At 36.6% G+C, this 17,976-nt stretch overlaps 2 protein-coding genes across 2 annotated transcripts; one reads left to right on the top strand and one right to left on the bottom strand.

Annotated features, from left to right (window-relative positions):
- The first annotated feature begins 397 nt into the window (after positions 1-397).
- Positions 398-13,033, top strand: LOC135685649 (NADP-dependent malic enzyme). The gene is made up of 13 exons (XM_065201642.2): positions 398-809; positions 997-1,106; positions 3,027-3,310; positions 4,183-4,258; positions 4,375-4,536; positions 5,495-5,598; positions 8,513-8,622; positions 9,461-9,558; positions 9,886-9,999; positions 10,336-10,447; positions 10,588-10,730; positions 12,020-12,193; positions 12,456-13,033. Exons 1-13 carry the CDS (start codon positions 644-646, stop codon positions 12,720-12,722), a joined length of 1,920 nt encoding a protein of 639 aa, XP_065057714.1. The 5' UTR covers positions 398-643; the 3' UTR covers positions 12,723-13,033.
- A 221-nt stretch (positions 13,034-13,254) lies between these two features.
- On the bottom strand, positions 13,255-17,356 carry LOC135685652 (ras-related and estrogen-regulated growth inhibitor). Its single transcript, XM_065201645.2, has 4 exons — positions 16,432-17,356; positions 14,584-14,640; positions 13,980-14,053; positions 13,255-13,840 (listed from the first exon to the last, which is right to left on the bottom strand). Exons 1-4 carry the CDS (start codon positions 16,613-16,615, stop codon positions 13,376-13,378), a joined length of 780 nt encoding a protein of 259 aa, XP_065057717.1. The 5' UTR covers positions 16,616-17,356; the 3' UTR covers positions 13,255-13,375.
- Between the last annotated feature and the right edge of the window lie 620 nt (positions 17,357-17,976).

Below are 17,976 nucleotides of genomic sequence, written 5' to 3'. Positions count from 1 at the left end.
ACCCAGTGTACGTGAGTTTCCTGACAATCCTCTAAAAAATTGATTAATTTTTTCGCCCCTGCAAACTGTACAAATGTTTTGTCTGGATAATAGAGTACTGAAGGGGCACAAAGACGTGCCCTTGAAGTGAGAATGTTCTAGGGGGTATGGGGGCGTGCGCCCCAATAAAGTTTTGGATTTTATGGCGTAATTTTGGTCTTTGCTGGCCTCCTAGAGACCTAATAACCAGACAAGTCGGTCGTATCAAACTTTTTATGAGTTTTCGACGCCCTATACAAGCGTTGGGGCCCCTATAAAAATGTCAGCTGGGGGGGCCCAGGCCGCCACTGTTAGGCACTCGATTGCATACATAAGACGTCATAAACAAACCAACAACAACAACAACAACAAATTGTTATCAAAAACATTTCCTGGCAGAGTGTTTCAAGGTGCACGTCTGTGCAGAGTTTGGAGAAATTTGAACCCCACCCATTTGCTCGGCTGATTGTTTTTTGGTTCGAATAGCGTAGCGAGCGAACAGAAACGTCCGGAATAAAAGGTTGGCAGTCTATTTTCGCAAAATATTTTCCAACTTGACGGGAAGTTTCCCTGTGAAGCAGCTGGCACATTAATTTTCTAGAGAGGGCAAGAAACTGGCTTTATCATGCTCAGAAACCTAACTTTTAAAGGCGCAAGATTACAGATCAACGCAGGAAGTCATGTCTGGAAGTTGATTTTTCCTGTAAAAAAGGGACAGATACCTTCAGAAAGAGTTCATGGCTGGCGGCAAGTAACCTCTTGTGCAGCTTTCTTCCAGGCCAGCAAAAATGGTGGGTAGCTAATTTCTCTAGGTTTCTCTTTGTAAATATAAGACATAGTAGAATAGCAGTACCTTTTTGGGGTATCTTCTAAGCTACATCTGTACCCATTCTTTGAGATGGTTGTAGCTCGGGTTACCCCTCGGTTGAAGCGCGAGAAGCTCGCAAATTTTGTAACTGTTTCTCTTTTACCACTCAGAAATGGCGGAACATTTCATTCTTGACCACCCAGGCGATAATCATAAAAAAGTAAGAAAAATTCCTACTGTGAGAGGAGCTGACATTATGAGAGACCCAAGACTTACTAAGGTTTGTCTCTTCAAACTTAAAACAGTTTCTGTTCATGCTATCTTGATTTAATTTCATTTACTAGGTATGTCTTCGTATGTCTAATTTAAATTCTTATCATTCAGCAACATATTTACAATTTTTCTAATACATATTAACAAAAGATATATTAATAAAAGATATAAAGTCCATGTTCTATCCCATTATCAATGAGAATTTGTATTTTGTTTTTTTTTTCGTTTCTTTTTTGTTTAATTTTAATTTTCACTTTGATTTTAAAAAAATTAACTAGCAGGTATCTTAATCCTTAGTTTTATCATATTTTTCTAAATTCATTATTGCTTAGTTTTCTTTCTTTTCTTTCTTTCCTTTTTATTGTTTTCCTTTTTTATTCTGTTGTTGTTATGTTATGTTATGTTTCTCTTAACATAATTCATCGATAGCTTTTCTGAGTTTTTTCAAGTGTCCTAAGCCTTACTGATTTAATATACAACTTTATTTTAAGTATATTGTAATTAAAAGCTTGAATTTGAATATGAAATATATTGAATTGAAAGTTAAAGATTGATGAATACAATAATGCTCTAGCCCATTGTTATCCAACTCTATTGTACAGGGGGCAAAAATCCAAAACACAATTTACGCTGTGGGTCAAACAGGATAAAATTTATTGAACGCACTATATAAGCACAATAATATAAGATTATCTCACAGGGGCCAGATATAATTGCCTGCTGGGCCAGATGTGGCCCGCAGGCCTTGAGTTTGACACATGCTCTAGCCCAATCAAATTTGTAGTAAGTTTCCCATGACACTGAGAGAACTAAAAAGGTTTTTAAGCCTAGTGCCCAGTGCCTATCATGAATTAGTTGAAGTTGAACTTTCATGGTGCCACATTTCATATTCTGGTAGTTTTTGCTAAAGATTGATGCAAGGTCTCTTGAAAAGTTTCAAAGTTCTGAACTGGAGTGCAGTGCTATGAAGAAATAAGGATGAGAATAAGGATAAGGATGAAGAAATAAGGATGAGAATAGGGATAAGGATCAAGAAATAAGGATGAGGGAGCTCTCATTGCAGGATAAAACAAACATGTAGAAATTGTTCACCTTTAGTTATTAACAAAAGAGTCTTTGCCCCCTGCCATTCCAAGCCTATGGCTGGAAAACTTGCATAGCAAGCAAGTTTAGCTTCTTACTGGTTATGTGGATTTAAGATATCACTCACTTTTTATATGAATGCAAACATCGTAAGCGGTTGAAAACTAATGACCATTTTGATAGATTACATGCTTTTGCAGTGGCTCTGTGTAGCCCTGTTTTCTATTCCCATTATTTTAACACTCCATTTCATTCACATACTTCAACACAGGCACCCTCTATATTTCAAAACAGGAACAAAATTTTCAAATTCAATTTATAGCAAAAAAGGCAATTAAAGATGATGAGAATGTTTTTTCCATTGTGTATGCCTATAACAGCTTTTAGGCCTAATAAGGCTGAGAGTTAGTAGGGATCAATAAAAGACTAAATGCTATATTTTGTAAAAGAAGCTTTTTATAATGCAAGTAATTGTAGAGTGTTTTTGTGTGTCAGAAAATGGTCCCCTTCACATGCATGGCCGGTAGCTTATTGACAAACTTTTTAAAGTAAATCAAAAAAGTTTTAAAACTAGTGAGAGGAGAAAACAGGTTGTTAGCCATAGACATATTGAAAGACTCTTCTTTTTTCAAGCATCAAGATTTGCTTACTGGAGCCCTATGCATTTCTTTCTAGATCCAAACAAGTCAAAAAGTGGTGTTCATCTATCTAATATAATGAAGATGACATGTCTTTACCTCTGTATGAATGATTCCTAATGTTGTCATGGCTTTGCTACACTTTTCTGAATAAGCAACATGTATTTTGGCTGCCTTTTGATAAAATACTTCCATCTAAACTTCAGAGTACTGGCTTTACCATTGAGGAAAGACAGATACTTGGCATTCATGGGCTGCTTCCACCTGCCGTCAATACCCAAGAGCTGCAAATGCAAAGGGTGATGGATGAGATCAGGAGTAATAAGACTGACATGCAAAGGTATATACAGTTATGTGCGCTCCAGGCACGAAATGAGCGACTTTTTTATAGGTGTCTGATGGAGCACACTGATGAGCTGATGCCGATTGTGTACACACCTACAGTAGGCCAGGCATGTCAAGAGTATGGGATGATATTCAGAGACCCAAGGTAATATTTGTGTACTTTGGTTAATTTCATGTAAAAGCTTCAGAAAGTGTATTTATTAAAAGTGTTTGGTTCATTTTGCTAAACATCCTTTTTAAAAGATTATTCAGATAACTAAAACCTTTTTTACAAAAACTTCACAAGTTATTCATTGTGTGGTCTAAAGGGAGGTAACAGCCTTTGTAACACAAGAATAAAATGGATACATCTGTATAAAAATCAAAGTGATTGGAGTTGCTGCCAAAGAATTGAAAGATAATTCTGGTAGAGCAGCAGGCAGAACAGCTGTTTAGCTTTGTTAGAAAAAAATGACTGACAGCCACTTATGCCTGAAGCACTGCCCTTAAAAGTGTAGAAGATGGCTATGCTGTAGGGAACTTCTAGAAGCCACACCCAGGACCACACCCATGGTCACACCCTATATATTTGCATTTGTGTAAAAATTTCTTTGTTAGGTATATGTAATCATTCATGCTCTTCAAGGACCCAAAAAAATTGATCAGAAATTGCTAATTGACCAAAAATCAATAGCAGAATAAAGGGATAGCTCACATTTTCAAGTAAGGAATTTGTTTAACCAAACATAACTGGTGGATTTTGCACATAAATTTTTTAAAATTCTCCCTATTTTTCTCTAAAAATCTTGATATCTCCCTATTTTATCTAAGTTCAGGTTGGCTGGTCTGACTTTTATAGCCTGCATTTCTGCAACTTTTAAACATTCTCTTTATTTCATCAGCTCTTTCCTTTTTGTTTCATTCAGGTTTATGCCATTTAATCTTCCCTTGTTCTGTTTTGTTGAAGAAAGTAAACCTGTTAAGCTCTGATGTTTTTGTGCTTTCATGATATGCTAATATGCTTTTAATTATTTTCAGAGGTTTATTTGTCACAATTCATGATCTTGGTAATATCCGGTCCATTGTTGCAAACTGGCCAGTCAGCAATGTTAAGGTATATATTATTTTCATGCACTATGTTCTTCAGTCTTTGGCATTCACTTCTTTTCACACCGAAATAGGATACTAAGCCTCTTTTCACAAGCACTTTTTTACAAATCTTTGTTGCAGGCTATCGTTATGACAGATGGTGAGAGGATTCTTGGTCTTGGGGATCTTGGGTGCAATGGAATGGGAATACCAATAGGGAAGCTGTCTTTGTACACTGCTTGTGCAGGAATTGATCCAAGTATCTGTTTGCCTATAATGATTGATGTTGGCACAAATAATGAGGTAAGTTGTTGCATCCATATCAGCAATGCATTGTTGATTGTTTTTGCTTCAAATATTGTTGAAAACTGCAGGATTTAACTGCCTTCTTATTTTCACAATGCTGTGACTAAGTTTCTCTCCGTGTCTACCAGAGAATTTTTGTTGTATGATTAAACAATGTTTATGCCTTCTGCTCCAGTGCAAGCCTCTCATATCAAGGAGTGTGATTGCGGGCCCGCGTCTATTCATGCACCTAGGCGAAACTAGATGTGAATTTTGTCACGCACATGCATCTCAAAAAGAAGGGATATCGCGCACCTCATCCATAGGCATTGAAGATTATGTTTTAATCAGAAACATTCTCTTGTTGCTCCGGGAATCATTTCAATTAACAGCATTCATCATTTACGGAATCACATGATACGATATGCATGTTAAACACTTGAAAACTGATTGTGTCAGTGGAGTGTGATGAAATAACCACTTTGAATCGGCATCACCACTGTTATCATTGCAGGAAGTGATTTTTAGATCGAAACATATTAATAGTCTTGGTGCGCCTGTTCAATACAGTAATGTTATGAATTCATGTTGGGACCAAAATGATAAAAGTTTTTTGTGGGTGTCTATAACACTTGAAAGGCAATAGTTATAAATTCTTTAAGCGCCACAAACATTAAATCAAACGGAGAAGCTTTAAAATCAATAGTACTGATATTACCGCTTTTCCGTGCGATTTAAACTAGAAGCTATGAATCGAGCGTTTCGATGAAAACTGTTGCTTCGAGGCGCGCGATGAGCATGCTAAAATTTTTATGGAGAGGCTTGCCAGTGAGAATCTTACTGGCACATGGTTATGGAATTTTAGCAACATTGTATCAGAGATTCGGAAATCTTTGTGAATATATTGAAGCTTTGCTTAGGTGCTCCGTCAATTTGGCTTACGTTGTTATTAGAAAATCTGCTTTTTCTTTTTTAGAAATTACTAAAAGATCCGATGTATATAGGTCTCAGACAGAAAAGAGAGCAATCAGAGAAATATGATCAACTTATTGATGAATTAATTGAAGCCTTGAGGGAAAGGTGGGTAGAATGCTATGTCGATTATAATAAGGCAAAATTATTTTCAAGAGAACACGATTTGAATTTATTGTGGATTCTTTTTCCTTTTTTTCTTGATGTCAAACCAAACACTTTCATTTTTCATTCATTTTAAAATCTTTATACACAAATTCCCTATCAGCTATAATATAAATAAACTACTTCTACTACAAATTAATTCTTTAATATATATTAAATAAAGATGTTGCTGTTCTACCTAGGGATGGTGTTTTGTTTTGGGAACTTATTAACTTTGTAGGAATCCCTCCAAGTTTCTTTTAAACATGGAAATTGTGGGGCTCATTCTGATGTTTCTTGGAATCTCATTCCATGTTTTAGCCCCAGAGTGAAAGAAACTTCCCTTTGAGAATTCCAAATTTTGCCTTGGGATGTCAATATCAAGCTGATTTCTTGTCGAAAATCTGGATATCTCTGATCTAGTGATAAATTTACCTCTAAGGCTGTCAGGGCAAAGACCATTCATCATTTTGTACGTCATTGTAGCCCTGTCGTATTGAGATTCATGTGTTTTTTAGACACCGTTCTCAGCTAAAGGGCGTTGTCACAAATATTTCACTTTTGCGTTTTTTTTTAATTTTATTACTGCACAAAACTACTAAGGCCTTTGCAGGATATCTAGCTATCTTGTTATTTCTCTCTTTCCAATATTCGGTAAAATTCTTGAAAAGCTCATATTTGATACCCTTTTTAAGCCTTTAGATGACATTAACTAAACCAAAACCAATCTGCTTTTCATCCGATGTGACTAAACAGTTTACCAAGTCCTGTCTGTAAATGGAGCATGTCCTTCAATCCAGGTCCTACTAAGCAAGAAGCCGAGGTGATTGTCTCTAAAGAGGGATTTCCCGTGAATCACCCATCCATATTCTTCAATATTATCCCTGTAAAAAGCGTGCCGGAGCTTAACCTCCTTGGCATTATGATGGACTTCAAATTTTTCTTTGCTAGTCACATCAAAGCTTTCATTTTAAAAATCTAAGCACGGAATCCAAATACCGCGACATACCCTAGAGGAATTGTTCAAACCGAATGTTCGACCATATCTAGATTATGGTGACGTCATATATAAAATCCCACATCACAGATTACGCCATTCCTCATCTGTAAATGTCTAGTTATGATTTTCGCCGACGCGCAACAAGAACTCTAGATTTCAGAGCTGCGTATCGGAATGGGAAAGGGTCGACCCTGAGATTAGGCTAGCCAGCTCTGTAAATATTTTAAAGAAAAAAATAAATTTTTCAAAAATAAAGTTGCTAAAAGTCATCCTTTATCGTCACTAATAGTTACTATTTGATTTAAATGCAAAAATTATTCTGGCGACCTGGAGTATATCCAGGCCTCCTAACGGTTTGAATAATTCAGGAACAAACACCTTTAAATCTCATCTCTATTTCTTGTGTGTTTGTTTATTTATAAATCATTTTTTGATAAAAATTTGTAATGTACGTATATGTCTAGTGCTAGGGGGCAGTCACGATATATTGCTCCTCCTCGCCGTCCTTTTAATATAGTATTGTAGCTTTTGTTAGGCATAGTTTTGTATGATGTGTTTGTACCATTTTATTTCGAATAAAAAGAGGAAAAAAATAATCTAACATTTGGGTCAATATTTGAACTTCTTGTTTGGAAAAATGCTAGGTGTTTACACAATGTTAATCCTGACATTGTTTGACAATTACCTCTTTGTGCGATATTAGCTGAATCACACCGATATCTGAACAAATGTTATGTGGCACAGACGTTAGAAGAAATGGCAGATCATTTGCAAACTAAATGTGAACAATTTTTTCTGTCTGAACCAGAGGTGGAATTGCATTTGTCAGATTGAGGGGGGAGCAAAATGTACTCCAAAAACAAGAAAATTTGCTAACAAATGACGAAATGTACTGACAAAAACACTAAAAACTACCTACAAACGAACAATTTAGCCAAAGCTGGGGCTCTCCCCCCTCACACTCCCGCAATTTATGCCCCTGCTCTGGACAGCCAATCAGGTATTGAAAAATTTTTCTCCACAATAGTAAAGAAAATAACTTTGATAAGGGATTTTTTTATGATCTAGAATTGAAATTCCTAGCAAAGTGCTAAATAATTTAATTGCGGCACATCAGTTTTATAAAAGTATTGAAAAATTTATTTTTCTTTCAGGAACGGGAAATAAGTAAACTATGGTACTATAGTGTTGGAAAATTCCAAGCTTATTGCTAAACCTCTTGAAAAGAAAGAGCTGTCAGTATTAAAAAGTATAAGTTGAACAAATATGGAACGTTGAATCTTGTAAATCTTGCATACCTACAAAATCTCAATCAATATTATTTCAGAGTATTTTACTTCAATCTAGAATCAACAGTTTGTGTGGTGACCAAATTAATTGATTCCTTTGTTTATATGGTAATCACATTTGAATCAGATGGATCCTTGCCCTTTTAAGAATCTGCTACAGTTCAACTAAAATTTAATCCAAATTAAATGTTCTCCCATTGTAAAACACTGGTCAGGTAATTTCTCCCACCAATTGAATACGAAAAATTGAAAACGAATCCCATTCGTCTACACAATAGCGGAATTGAAAACCCGAAATTCCATTTTTAGAAATTGTAGCATAATCTAGAAATGTACACCTAACGTAAACTGCCTAAAATGTTCTTAAAAAAGTCTGATCAAGCCAAAGTTCAAGATGGTATGTCGTGGTGTATTAAACAAAGTCCAAAATTAAACGTTGTCTTTTTCTCATTGGCAGATTTCCATCCACCTCTGGGAATGCATTTTGTAGCCCTTTGTAATTGTCCAGTGTTTTACGAGAGAACTGCACTGAATGTATTGAATGTCTCTGCCTCTACTTTCCTCTTCATCATTTTTATTTTTCTTTTAGGTTTGGACAAAGTACCTTGATACAGTTCGAAGACTTTGGTAACCACAATGCGTTTAGGTTTCTAGAGCATTACCGAAGCAAGATATGCACATTCAACGACGACATTCAAGGTTAGCTACCAATTTTGAGATGTTAATGTCCCATAGAACTATTAGGAACTAGACTTTGCATAGATGTTTGTACGAAATTCGTTTTTTCTACATGTTGTATGATAAAATCACCACACAGTGTACTTATTCTTTGTACACAAAAAGGAACGAAAACGTAAAATTGCTCGTCGTTTGGAACAAAGATCATGCATTTGGCAATTGGCAATGATAAGATAGATGCACGTGTTAAATCTGAAGACATTTATTGCACGCTGTGACCGAAATTATATCGTTAAAAATAGTGTCATTTTTAGAATTTTACTCCTTCCTTATTAATATACTATCTAACATGCCAGCTTCTTTTTTAAGTGTTGTTTCAATAACACTGTCGCTGTCGTTTTAAAATTCTTTTTCCTGTTTAATTGTTTTTGCTTAAATTCATTGTTTCCAAATACTCGCAATAAGATTGTTTTAAAACTGGGTTAGCGGAAAATTCTAATAGTTTACAAAATTTATAACTAGAATATAGGTCTCCTTTGACTGAATTTATCGCGATAGGTTTGTTATGAATGAAGCTAGTTTCTCACTCTATCAGAAGCAAAGGAAAATAAAATTCATCGTATGATCTGTATTCAACGATATTGAAGGATTGGTTTTAATGACTTGAAAAGGGTTAGAAAATAATGGAGCATTTCATGTAAATATGGATCCAAAGTCGGTCCTTTGCCATTTAGATTTGACAGTTCCTTCAAGAACTTGTTAAACCTAGCTAGGAATCGCAACTGCGTCCCGGAATCGCAACGTTAATTGAGGTTTACTGCAGTGGCTGACTTTATTGCTGAACGTTTCTATTTTCAAGGTACCGCAGCAGTGTGTGTGGCAGGAATCCTGGCCAGCTTGCAAGTGACCAATAGCAAATTGTCAGAACACACATTTATGTTCCTTGGTGCTGGGGAGGTTTGTTAAAATTGCTACGGTGATAGTGTCACACGTCGAAATTGTTCGCCCCCTTTATCTTTCATCATGAAAGGCAGCCATCCATTGTTTGCTATTTTATATAGCATCGTTTAGATTGCAAGTCTTTTCCATTGCCAAGTTTCTGTCATTGCTAGAGGATATTTCATATGTATACAAACTAGTTTTCTTAATGTTTCCCCGGCTGGTTCAAAGAGACAACAGACTATCTGTTCCCATGATGAGCTTCTATGTTAAACTTTTCTTTCTACGCCAACTCTCTGGCTTAGCGCATCCCGGCCCACTAAACCCTTTTTTCTTCCCGACTAGGCTGCTATAGGGATCGCTAATTTGTTGATTCTGGCTATGGAAAAGGAAGGAACTTCAAAGTCTGATGCTGCAAAAAAAGTCTGGATGCTAGATTCTCGGGGGCTTGTTGTCAAGGTAAGGTAACCTCTGATAGTCAATAGAAAAGTAAATAGACATTTATTTCTATAGCTTAGTCAATTGACTATGATCTGATGCAAGCTCTTCATTGTTTTGGGCATCATTGTAAGCTGTCGGAAGGTTGTAAAATGTAAACTGCAATGCAGCTCTGTTTACCTGTATTTTGTAAATTTACTTGATGTTATGTTCTTATATATTTGTGCGCTGTCATTCTTGCAAGGCCTATTTCTTGCAACAACCAGGCATATATAGCTAAAAGTTTCCAGCTAAGAGTTTTCGATCTAACGCTTTTTACTCATGTGTTTTAGTACACAAGCATGAATTCTTTTGAAGGATCGACCGACTGGTGGTATCACAGAACAAAAAGTTCCATTTGCTCATGAATATGAGCATATAACTGATTTTGGAGAGGCAGTAAAAAGGATCAAGCCCACATCAATCATAGGTAATATTTTGCGTCATTTGTTTTAATCATTTTTCTCTTGGTATATCATTAAAAGGTTTTTAATCCATGATAAGCTTTCTAATGTGCAGTAATCTGTTGATTAAACTATTTTAATAATACGTTGCTCTTTGCAACTCTAGGTGTTGCTGCTGTGCCTGGTGCCTTCACAGAAACTATAGTCAAAGACATGGCTGCGTTCAATAAACGTCCGCTCATTTTTGCGCTGAGCAACCCAACATCCATGTCAGAATGCACTGCCGAGCAAGCATACAATTGGACTGAGGTTTGAACCTTTCTTACATTGAGTGATTAAAAGTTCCCCGTTTTTCTTCAATTTGTCACTTTGCCTCAAAAACAACAAAAACGCGGCATTAAGGTTGTAAATGAACTAATTTTTGGCGACAAGGAACTCGTACGAATGTCTCAGGCCACTGGCTGAGAATGTAAACACCCATTTCTGGTCACGTGACATTAGAGCAAATTTTTCTATTTTATTTGGGTCGAACTTAGACCCAAGAGGAAACACTAAGCAATTGGTCTTACTTTACTCGCAATTCAGTAGGAAGGAATCTTTATTCAATGTAAGAGGTACATTATTTTGCTTAAATATTGCTTTTTCAAAACTTGAAGGCCTTCTACAGGAATTACAGGGGACAGGGGTTCCCCAGCTTCCCGTTACCTCCTGCGACCTCCCGAATAATTCCTCAAAATACCGTTCGATGTCTTCCATGCTTCATAGCTATGTAATCTTTTGGGGAGGTATTCGTCTCCTTTTCTTGTTCATACATAAATCAATCATTGTCTGTCATTGAATAGAGGGACACCAAAAAGTTTGTTTGGATGAGAATTTCAGTCATTTTAGCTTAGTTAACACGGGCTGTGAGATTTGGATCCGTCGCTAATTTTGCTGTCGTCTACATGAAAGGTCATTGTGCGTCGTGGTCATTGTATCTCTTTGTGTTTTTTATCTTTTTTATCTACAAGTTGATTTTGCTGTGCAATATTCATACTGTAACCTTCTTCGTGAAATTTAACAGCCCTTGTTCTATCCACAAAACCTAATCAATGTTTGGGTCTTTTGCTATCTTAAATACATGTATAAACGAATATCAAAAGAAAATTTAAAAGTTTGGGCTAAAATTTGCTGTCAGTGTTACTACCCGCCAATAAATCTCTGTGCTGCAGAAACGGAGGAAATGGAAGCAAACAGCAACAACACTTTTGCGCACTTTGTTTCGCGCTGCTTTTGTTCAGGTTCGATTGAAATGAATTGAGCTGCCAATCCGCGCCAAAAATATGTCAATCGCCTGCCAATCGCCTCGCCCTAATATTGTTTGGCCTTCTGGTGGTGATATAACACAATATCTTAGCTTTGAGAAAGAATCAGTTTTGATTAGTGTTTTCATCATGTTTTAATGGTTATTGATTTATTTTGACGAATGGTTCGGTCAAAATCAAGTGACTTAATTTTAGATTATAAGCCTTTCTAAATAAATAATATACTAAGCCTTACTAAATTTCCAAAACTGATTGCAAATGGGTATGTTAAATACATTGTTACTTCTTTCGCAGGGTCGCTGTCTGTTTGCTAGCGGCAGTCCTTTTGACCCAGTGAGTTTAGCCGACGGTCGGAGATTCATCCCAGGCCAAGGTAATAATGCGTATATATTCCCTGGCCTAGCCCTTGGTGTTATCTCATCTGCAACAAGACACATGACAGAAGAAATGTTCCTCACTGCTGCACAGGTTTGTTCTCTCATTACCAGAGTTTACCTTTACATCCCTGACGCAATCAGATTATCATTCGTAATCTTACCTTAATCTTATCTTAAAATGTTGCATTTGGAATTAACGTCTTCGATCCAAATTCCCATGCCTGAAATGTTCTAGTCTCGTAATTCAAACGCAACATTTTTCCTTTTCAAAATTTAAATATTCTCTATTCTTGGATTTACAAGCCTTTATATTCTTGCTTGGTGATGCTTCAATAGTTTCAATTTCTATTCAGGCCCTAGCTGATCAAGTGACAGAAGATGACCTGAAATTCGGCCGACTTTATCCTGCCTTGTCAAAAATTCAGCAAGTCTCCTTCAACATCGCCTGCAAAGTTGCAAAATGTGCCTATGAGCAACAGCTGGCTACTGTTCTTCCGGAACCTGAAGATATAACTACTTTGGTGCAGAACAATGTCTATGACCCCCGGTATGACTCTTATATTCCACAGACGTTCTCGTACCCGTCCGTAGGACAGTATATGCCTACTCAGGAGGCTTAGACATTGAAATAAAGTTCTAGTAAAAGTTTGTCAAATTTGTCTGTTGTGAAAATAATTGCTTATGAAAAAGAGTGGAAATTATGTTGCGAATGTAAATAAGTGCAAATAAATCGAATGTTCAAGTGACTGCTTTAATTTTTAGATAAATTGTTTTGAGGAATCTTTTACTTTTGTATAGAGATTTTGATAAGTTTTAACTGTCGACTCGCTACCTTCACTTTCTTACATGTAAAAATGTTTAAAGCCAGATTGTTAATTGCGATTATTCTGTTTGAGATAAAGTATAATAATCATAGAAAACGCTTGTTGAATTCTTGTTTGCTCTTTAATCACAATCTTATAATTGAACCATTTTTTTTATTTTCTATGTCGTTTTATCGTTACCTGTTTACAACCTAAACGCTGGTAAGAAACGGCCCAACGTATTCTCATACAACTTATTCTCATACAACATATTATCGTACAACGTATTCTCATACAACATATTATCGTACATCGTTTTCTAATACAACATATTATCGTACAACGTATTCTCATACAACATATTATCGTACATCGTTTTCTAATACAACATATTATCGTACAACGCATTCTCATACAACGTATTCTCATACAACTTATTCTCATACAACGTATTGTGAACGCTCGATCCCCTACAAGTCAGACTGCTTGCATGCTAGGATATCGTCTTTTGTCGTTCCAAACATCTTGAATATTGCATCCCGGAATGGTCTTGGTGATAACGATGCCCGACGTCTTCCGAGCCTTCCCATCTCCCGGCTAACTGCATTGGATCTTAGCACTTCTTGGCAAAGTCCAACAATCGCTTCGCAAATTGTTTGATAACCGCTGGAGTATACAGCTGCGGAGCACTCGAGGAAGGAGCACCCCCAGCGCTTTGCTAGCAACTGCCCTTCGCTGCTCGATACAGTCCTGTTGTGTCTCAAGTCGATCTTATTTGCAATCAGCACAATTGGTTTCCTTTTCTGTGTACAAGTAGTATCTATAATGTCTTTTAATATATTAACTTCTTTGAAACTGTTCTTGCTTGTGACAGAGTAGACGAGAACTATTCCATCAGCCCAATCTATTTTACCACGAATATTTTTCCTTGAATCCTAAATGACAAAATTGGGCTATATACAAGTTTATAAAATTTGGTTACATTTTGAAAAGTGTTTATCTACTTCGAGATTAATGCCTGGCTGCTTGTTATTTTTATGCAGTAGCTAGTTTTTAAAGCCAAGATTTGTTTACCTGTGACTGGGGGTCCAGCAGTTCCAAAGTTATATCTTGCGTATTGATGGATATTTGCTTCATGTAGCTTGCATCTTGAAAACAATTTGGTAATTTTGAAGACACGAATGAATTTAAGTTTACCACACATGAGAATAAGGATGTTATACCCTGAACTTAAACTAGAAAATATATTGAAATAATGGTACGACTTTCAATGGCAATGCAAGCTAGAATCGGCAGCCTATTGGTCAAACTGTGAAAGGTATAGTGGAGGTGAAACTGCAGTCCTTTTGGGCCGGCCTAGTTTTTGAGCATTCAACAGTTGATTGCAACGTCCAATGCAAATAGACTTACTTGGTGAACAAGCGAATACCAATAGGTTGTCTTTGAAGGTTTTTGAAAACATTGGGACTCGAGGACAATCGACTGGAAGCGGGAGCCTTTCGAAAATGACAGAGCACAATTGCAGTCTAGAGATAGGGTTAAAGTATATAATCGCAAAACAATCTATTGAACCCAGAGTTGTTAAGAACAGTAATACCCAACGTAGACCGTTGTTTCTTATAAAAAAGTGACTATAAACATTCATTTTGAAAAATCTGACTAGGAGAACTTGAGATACCTGCCGAGTTGTCGTATTCCCCAATAAATCTCTTTGTTAAAAATCGAACAAGCAAAGCTGAAACGAGAAATATAAATGCAGCCTTTTTTATAAGAATATTGTTTTTAAAATATCAGAATCATCCAATTTTGAAGAATATTGTAACTGCTGCCTAGCATCGCAGCTCGCATATTTTTGTTGTGCCTCATTTCCCTGTAGCTGTCGGTTTTGCGATGATCATAACAGAGAACAACAGGGCTGACATATATCGTCCTTTTCAAAAAGCATGGTTTCTATTCGAGGGCGAGTGATGTTTCCCTGAAACCATATCAGATTTGAAAAAATAAGGATGCTTTAAAAAACTATAAGTATTCTTATAAAACAATAAGTGTACGTTAAATTGGATTTTAATTGGTTGACATATTATTCTGAAAAATTCATAGGCGAAGTGATAACAGTTTGCAAGCTTCGGCACGTTAACCCAGCATCAAGTGCACGTGCAGAAAAATCTTCCTCATTGGCTTGACGGCTACAAACCTGGTTTCGTTCGAATATGAAACAAGCTTCATATAAAATGAGCAATCATTATGTCTTCATATAAAATGAGCAGTCATTGTGGAAATTACTAATGATTTTCTTCGAAATAAATACAGACAGCCCAGCCGAAGATAAATCTAACGGCTCTTGAGTAGTAGCGGTTCTTCTTGACTTGAAGCCCGCTTACATATTCTCTGTGTTCTATCTCGTTTACTGAATAAGTCGTATCTTCTAACTTAGTTAGCCTGATGTTTAATTATCGCCATGCTGATTATATCTCTTTTCATTGTAAGTGAAATCTTCTCTCAGGTCTCATTTGAAAGGGACATTTCCCGTCGTTCTCCAGGGCGTGGTTCCAAAAACACTTTTAAGACATGCCCCTGAGCCCTTGGTTCAGCCCCAACTTTTAAACTAGCGTACAGTGTGCATTTAAATTGTATCGAATTTGTTGGCAAAAATTAAAAACATTGCATGAAAGTACAATAACACCCAATGTAGGGATGCGTGTACAAAAAATTTGTAATAAATCCTCTTTTTTACATCCACCGAGGCAAAAGTGTACCTAATAACAACTTTTTACAAAATTGCTACCAGATATTTCTTAGACTATGCCATTAACGTATTTTCATATTTTTGGGGTTCAAGTATTGGTTTCTCATTGCCAGCTTCTTATAAAGAGAGTAGTTGCAATTTGCTGCGATTAAACATACGTAACGAAAAGAGGAAAGCTGAGTACAAATTAAAGGGACACACACTTCGTGTCAACGTGTAAAAGAACTATATAAACGTATTTATAATATAATCTCTTGATAGAGTTTGTGACAGGACATCCTTGAGACAATGATCCAGATCGGAGGGGGCAAAAGTCCAGAAGTCAAGAAAATTTGCCAAAATGAACAAATTTGCCATTTTAGAAACGTGAATCGCACGTTACACTTCCATAAGAACCAGTAAATATAAATTCAGGTTGACTGTTCTTAATTTGTTCTTAAATTAATAGGATGTAAGCACTGCGCTTGTTACCTTTTTCGTTCTAGGAAGATGTTCAGGCCTCATTTGCCAACAAAATGAGTAAGATAACCTTCATTTGCCGTCAAGTTTGAATATTCACCGAAAAAGCATCAACAGATGGATAAAAATCCTCATTTTTGAGATAAAGCGTTGTTCAGAATTGCTTTTAACAGTACCTCAACCTCAGCTTGCTCTTAATTTGTGCTTAACTTTGGGGAAATTTTGAGGCTCCTGTACTTATAAAAATTTTCTTATAAAAAGGAGTGTATACCCGTTGGTCGGCGTGCTAGATTTACTGGGTGGAAAACGTATTATTCATACCTGTTTTGCCGACATTACGGCCGCCTAGAAACAATATCCTGACATCTGGACACCTGCAAAAAATATCCTTTTTTGAAGGGACATTTAAGAAGTGGCGCCTATCCACAGAACTTGTGCTACTGGCGCAGAACCTCTTTGATGTCCTATGACCATTCTCGTTATGCGACGGGTTCTCCACGCTCATCACTGTGCCACACAAATAGGTTGAATCTCGTTTCTTCGTGTACTTGTTCCTTTATCAAGAGTTTTGATTTAGCTGTTTTTCGTCATGAAATCCTTTAAGTTGGATTTTGCACGTAAACATCATTGTAAGCAGGATGTTCGTACTAGAAAGGACGCATTGTCAACAAAATAGAATTTACTCAATTGCCCAAACGTGCTTGAAAGCTCTGCAGAAACCAACATCTCCGGTGCGTCAAGAGTACAGCGTCCTCTTTGATTTTCTTCAAAATACCTTACTAACACAATTCCAACATACTCCTTGTGTTTGAAAACTTGCGAACGCACCTCCACCGGAATTCGAGATATGCCTTTCATTTGCATTTTTTCATTCTACGCACATTTAGAATAGTGCCCGGATATTTAAAAACAACCAAATTTTGTTGACAACTTTTGCACGTGCACTAAAGTGTGATTTCTACGTATAAACATGGATGCGCTGCACATATTTCATGTTCAGAGGGCACTTTCTATTCAAAAGAGAAATTCACAACATCAAGTCAAATTAAAGAACAAAACCCCTATCAAGAGTTCTTATAAAACGTCGTCGGAGCCACAAAGAATTAGCAAAACATCTTTAGAACTAAATTAAGTACCAAATAACCCAATGCCAAAAAATTTCGGTCGGTTTATTTTTGGGGGAGAAAAGTTTGGTCATCTTTTTCGAAATTTCGGTGTAAATTTCGGTGAGAACATTTTTTCCAAAATTCAGATTACCTGCCCCTTTGTTGCTCATCGAGTTGCTGTTTTTGCCAACTGCATAACCAAAAGGTGCCCTTGAATTGCTTAGGTGCTGTACGAAATGAGCAAAGGTGTAACCTCTTATAAGTGTAGCGTATTAATTATGATCAAGAGTGCGTGGTCATTGACAAGCTATACAATTAATTATGATCAAGAGTGCGTGGTCCCTAAATGGAGTACATAGCCATCTATCTACTTTAAGTGAAGATAGTTCTTACTATGCCCAGCGTGTTTCAATATTTTTATAAATGTCTAAATTACCATGAGATCTGTACCATTTTTGACACTTACTAATGTTTCGAATAAAAATATTCGTGCCCTTTTAGTTCCTTCTGCCCCCCCCCCCCACGCCCCTGTTCAAACCTGCGGCCGGCAGCCCTATATTCCTATTCAACGCCTTAACGTACCGACTGGTTGGAAATTTATCCTAATGGGCCTTTTGGCTTGTCCTAGTGTCACCACTAGTTGAAATCGGTAAAAAATATCCTGAAGACTTTGTTTGAATTTGGTAAGCAGTGCTAGCATGCACGTGTATTTCTATGAGCCAGTATTAAAAGCTTCTGAAAGATTTTTAGCGATTTGAGT

This window comes from Rhopilema esculentum, chromosome 15, assembly GCF_057945365.1.
Source record: "Rhopilema esculentum isolate cy_ngs chromosome 15, ASM5794536v1, whole genome shotgun sequence".
Taxonomy (NCBI): Eukaryota; Metazoa; Cnidaria; class Scyphozoa; order Rhizostomeae; family Rhizostomatidae; genus Rhopilema; species Rhopilema esculentum.
Note: the sequence above shows the minus strand (reverse complement) of the source record. Positions and strands in the feature narration are given on the sequence as shown.

Excerpts from the sequence above, each read along its gene's own strand:
- LOC135685649 (XM_065201642.2), top strand. The coding sequence starts at position 644 with ATGCTCAGAAACCTAACTTTTAAAGGCGCAAGATTACAGATCAACGCA. Across the intron at positions 4,259-4,374 it reads GGCCAGTCAGCAATGTTAAG|GCTATCGTTATGACAGATGG; the intron begins GTATATATTATT and ends TCTTTGTTGCAG. Across the intron at positions 8,623-9,460 it reads ATTCAACGACGACATTCAAG|GTACCGCAGCAGTGTGTGTG; the intron begins GTTAGCTACCAA and ends TCTATTTTCAAG.
- LOC135685652 (XM_065201645.2), bottom strand. The coding sequence starts at position 16,615 with ATGAGCGTGGAGAACCCGTCGCATAACGAGAATGGTCATAGGACATCA. Across the intron at positions 14,641-16,431 it reads CCGTAATGTCGGCAAAACAG|CTTTGCTTGTTCGATTTTTA; the intron begins GTATGAATAATA and ends TTCTCGTTTCAG. Across the intron at positions 14,054-14,583 it reads GGAATACGACAACTCGGCAG|ATGCAAGCTACATGAAGCAA; the intron begins GTATCTCAAGTT and ends ATTGTTTTCAAG.